The sequence below is a fragment of the Triticum urartu genome, chromosome 2, assembly GCF_003073215.2.
Source record: "Triticum urartu cultivar G1812 chromosome 2, Tu2.1, whole genome shotgun sequence".
In the NCBI taxonomy this organism is placed as follows: domain Eukaryota; kingdom Viridiplantae; phylum Streptophyta; class Magnoliopsida; order Poales; family Poaceae; genus Triticum; species Triticum urartu.
The window spans coordinates 647,529,745-647,534,605 of NC_053023.1; the positions used below are offsets into that span (position 1 = coordinate 647,529,745).

Sequence of the window (4,861 nt, forward strand, 5' to 3'; positions counted from 1 at the left end):
ACCAATGTATTAATTAGCACGAACAATATCTCCACTAAAAGTACTACCTCCATTTCAGTTTACAAGTCCTACGCGTATACCTAGGTTGCCAATTTTATCACCTTAATATAAACTATATAACACAAAAATTATATGGTTTGAAAATAGAACATTTAAAGTTTATATTGGTATATTTTTTCTAATATATGACTTGTATTATGTTGGTCAAATTGACGACCTAGGGGCACGCGCACGCCCTGTAAACTGAGAGAGAGGTAGTACATGGAGTTCACAGCTGAATAATATCAAACATTGATATGAAACATGCGATCATGAAAATAAATAAGAAAAGATCCTATAGACTGGAACTATTTTTCTCTATGAAGCTAACATCTATACATAATCCAGAATATTTGTTCATTCAAAGATAGATTCGTCAACTGCTCCTGACTCTAGTGCACTCCCTTTTCAAATCGTCAACTACCCAGCCACTCCTAGCTCCTTTAATGCACTCACTTTTCAAATCCTCACCGCCCTGAAAAGGAGAATGAACACCATTTACATGAACACATGTTTATAGATAACTGCAAGATAAGAGATTCTTTGATGAAATTTAAGAAATGTATCATACCAATGCTTTGTGGTTGTGCTGGAGGAGTTGGCCTAACTATTTTTACCTAAAAAACAGAAAGATTCTCGATAAATAACTTATCACACATGTGCAGATTGGAGCATACACGATGCTTGAATGAAAACATACTTACATGTGAGCGAGGCCAAGCAATAACAGAACCCACGGCATCCCTTACTGTTTGGAATTTTTCATATGGTCTAACTAGTTTCTCATCTCCTAGATATGTACATCCGCGAACATGAACTGCAACATATTGCACTCCAAGCATGTTTCCTCCAACCACATACGTTTTCTCTTTACTCGCTAAAGTTCCTGTGGCCACGAGTTTGTCTTTGTTTCTCGGGTTCATTGAATACAACACGACTTCAACTTTATCCTATTTTTCAAGAAATGAAACATTTGTTATTGATGAACGTGAGAAGAATTCATTTTAAACAAATAAGAACAATTTCACAAATAATTAGACCTACTATCTATTATACAATCATTGTCATTTGGATATGTAGCCTATATATGTACCTGCTTAGTGACTTGGTGATGACCACATGGCTTGGTTGCATTACTATTTTGAGCATGAGCATTCTGCAATTAAATAGGAATATGCGTGAAGGGAGACACATGATAAACTACCATCAAGAATGATAGTTTTGAAGAGTTCCATTACATGCACCAAGGAGCCTTATTCTACACGTACTTTCAGTCTGCACATTTTGCTATCAAATTAGATTAATGTCTTACTACAAAATTATTTATTGTGAAAACTAAGCATGAATGCAGTATGCAAACAAATGAAGTTGACGTCGTGTAAATTTATACACTGAAAACAAAATTCACCTAATATTCAAGGGCCAGGTGTTCCTCAAAATCTATGCAGGGTTACCACCAAAAAGAACATGTATGCAAGATTGGTGTTCTATTAGTACTCATGTATCAGTTCAAGAGTGATTAATTAGTTCATTCGAATAGGAGATCTCTTGGAGCAACAATGATATGTGTGTGTGACTAACTTTTGGTTCCATCGAGCCAAATCATGTTACTATTGTATGCAATACAATTTTTTAATACCTAGTTGAATCTAACTTATGATCTGCTAGTAGTGTCACGACAGTATTTCAAACGAGCTTGTCAAAATGGGATTGGTGTCTCATAATAATGTCATTTACCATGCACTTAAAATACAAAATTAGACAACCTTTCGTACAATCATTGTCATTTAGATATGTAGCATATGTTTACCTGCTTAGTAACTTGGTGAAGTCGTAAACTTAGTTCAGGACCACCTTGCTGCACGGCAAGATTATTTTCAGCATGGGCATTCTGCAATTTAATAGGAAAAGGTGTCATCGTCATCATTGATAAAAAACTGGATAAGTCCTTGCACATTGGTTAAGATTACTAGGACAGTATATACGAGCCCAATCAAGTTATAGTTTCTAACCAAAAGGTTAATATTTCACAAAGTTTTAACTTGATGGTAAGATAGCTTTCCAATATTTGACTAGTATAAGGGTTCAACCAATACCAAAATTACTAGCAGGAGATAATTGATAACTTAGTGCAGGTTAGTTGACACACCTTAGTGATCACATGTTCATGTGGTAAAGGTGCACTGCCACAACCCTCTTTCGATTTGGTTTGTTGCGGCTCCTATTAAAGCAATAGTTGTAAGACATTGGAATGGACCTGCACTAAATAGTACATGAAAAGCCCATTACATTACCTGCATGGTAGTTCGTGGCTCCTGCACATCATCATTTGATTGTTTAAGGACATTATAAGATTCACATTGGAGATGGTTATCTCTTTCAGGTAGAGTGACCTGAAATAAAATTATAGTAATAGCACATCAGTATTCATTAATTTCATCTTTGCACATATATAACTGGGTTTCATATGCTAACTTGATAACATCAAGGGCGAAGTATCAAGTGAAAATAGGTTTTCAGTGAAAATCTGAAAATCCTCACGTGGTCCATCACATCTATAATGAACGACACTGATCAAAGGTGGGATTTCTCATGATCCACTTAAACGAAATTAGCGGAAAACCCCCTAACTTGTCCACCGTCAAGAAGGAAAAAAAAATCCTTGCCTTGCCTTGCCTTGTGAATCACGTTTCCATGGAGAATCACGTTTCGGCGGCCATTAGCCCTTGCCTTGCGACGACAGCGATGGCCCCTCCTATGGCAGCAACAAGGCCTCCGTCCGCTGCAGCTCATCATCCATCGGTGGCGACTTGAGCCATGCCCTTCCCTCCGACGGCAGCGATGGGTCCTCCCACGACAGCAACCGGCCCTCCGGGCCCAATTTTCAGTATTTGCAAGCAAGATTAGAAACAAACAGAGGGACAAGCCGCAGCCAAACATTACACAGCCCTTATGATCGAGCTAGCGTAGCTAACTCGTACACTATTACAGAGAGCTGGAACATTCAGTTAGGCAAATGGCTACACATCACCTTGATGTCTCTTGAGCTCATGACACAATGTTCAACGAGATGCTTCAGATTTTCAGTTTGCGAAACATGAGCTCAGTTTACAATCTTTACAAGCAAGATTAGAAATAAACAGAGGGTCAAGCCTCAGCAAAACATTACAAAGCCCCGATGACTGAGTTAGCACAGCTAAATCAATGCACTATGTTACTTCCTGTACCAGCAAGCTGGAAGATGCAGTTAGGAAAGCGGCTACACAGTGCCTTGATATCTCCTGAGGTCATGACAGAATCTGCAGCGAGATGCTTCAGGTTTTCTAGTATATTCATCACCATCGAAAAACTACAGGGGAGTTGAATAGCTGTAGCACTAACAGAACAATAAATCTTAGTGCAAAAGCTTCAGCATTTGTACAATTCTTCAGAGAACAGAGGTTGTGCTGAACGTTTCATCAGACAACTAAATAGTTGAGGTACAATTCTTTAGATAACAAAGGTTGTGGCCGCCTCGCCTCGGGCCTCGTTGCTGCAGGAAGTCTCGGAGTTGGGGAATTACAAGATGATTTTGTCTAATCACTTAGAGAATAGAGGGTTATCTGCTAATTGCGCTTAAGTGGATAGTTAAGGATCCCACCTTTAATCGGTGGCGTTCGTTACAGATCTGAGGGTCCATGTAGGAACTTTCAGATTTTCACTGAATACCTATTTCACAAGATACTTCGCCAATATCAAGCATGCAATGAGATCCAATTCTGCGTAAAAGTTAAGTTAATGCAAAGCAGGAGATGAACATTCTGAAAGAACAATCAGCAGTTATGTGGTTTCACTAGTACAGACTATAGAACTACAAAAACAAGTGCTCACCCAAACAGTTTACAAAGAAACAATTAGGATGGGACTCTTCCCAAATGGTTCTGCCAACATAGTTCTTTGATATTTGTGCTACTAGTATCTATGCCTGATTGATGTGGCAATGGGTGTTACTATTACTCTGCTCCTACATGGGAGCAGAGCTCTGCAGGTTGCACAACCGGACATCAAACCTTCACACCGATTAAGCCACAAGAAATCAAACTAAAGATCAATGAATCTCAGTAATTTCTGCACCAAGACCTGAGAGAGCACAGCACAATGGTGAGGACCAATACGAACCTGGGGCGCAGCTACCCTGGGCAGGATGGCTGTACTCGTGCTTGCTCTAATTAATCCACCTGTAGGTTGGAGACGAAATTGCTCGTTGCAGCAGCCGATTCCTCCGACCTTCCCGCCCAATCGCCGCCGTTGGCCCCAACGCACACGCCGGCCGGTCTCTGTCCCCGACCTCCACGGCCTCCAATCGCCCGCCCGCCCGCCCGCCTGCTGAGTCTTCGTCAGTCCGCACACCAAGCCAATCAATCCCCATTCATGAGATTGAGGCGATGCACATCAGCGGACGGATTGGAGGGATCCCATTAGATGGATTGAGATGGATTAGGAGGTGGAAGAAGAGGAGAAGTGGAGAGATGGCGACGTGGGCGAGGAGAAGTGGGGAGAGGGCGGCGTGGCAGCAGAGTGTCACACCTTAGTTAGTTCAAGCATTAAAGTGTGCATCATGTTTAAATTCCTCTTAAATTTGAAATGGGGAAGACAGAACCACCAACACCCTCTGGAAACAACTAGGGTTTACTAAAATTATTTTCAATGAACCTGAAATGCCCTTTTAAAAAGTTCACTCTCTTTGTCTTGCGTTGGAACCTCTGACAACATTGGTGCACAATTTTCTAGGTCAACAGAAGGTTATTGAATTAAATCGTAAGTATTTAAATTTGGGCATTTA

The 4,861-nt window shown here is 40.4% G+C and overlaps 1 protein-coding gene across 5 annotated transcripts; it reads right to left on the minus strand.

The window, feature by feature from the left end:
• Positions 1-267: 267 nt before the first annotated feature.
• On the minus strand, positions 268-4,595 carry LOC125539424. Of its 5 annotated transcripts, none has more exons than XM_048702870.1 (9): positions 4,198-4,595; positions 2,716-3,338; positions 2,334-2,432; positions 2,189-2,260; positions 1,850-1,930; positions 1,133-1,195; positions 744-989; positions 611-656; positions 268-514 (listed from the first exon to the last, which is right to left on the minus strand). In XM_048702870.1, the coding sequence occupies exons 2-9, from the start codon at positions 2,977-2,979 to the stop codon at positions 507-509; spliced, it is 879 nt and encodes a 292-aa protein (XP_048558827.1). In that variant the 5' UTR covers positions 2,980-3,338; positions 4,198-4,595; the 3' UTR covers positions 268-506. The 5 variants fall into 5 exon arrangements, with proteins under 5 accessions (XP_048558827.1, XP_048558826.1, XP_048558829.1 ...); XM_048702869.1 differs by having other exon boundaries at positions 2,716-3,797; XM_048702873.1 differs by lacking the exon at positions 2,716-3,338 and having other exon boundaries at positions 298-514; positions 4,198-4,591.
• Between the last annotated feature and the right edge of the window lie 266 nt (positions 4,596-4,861).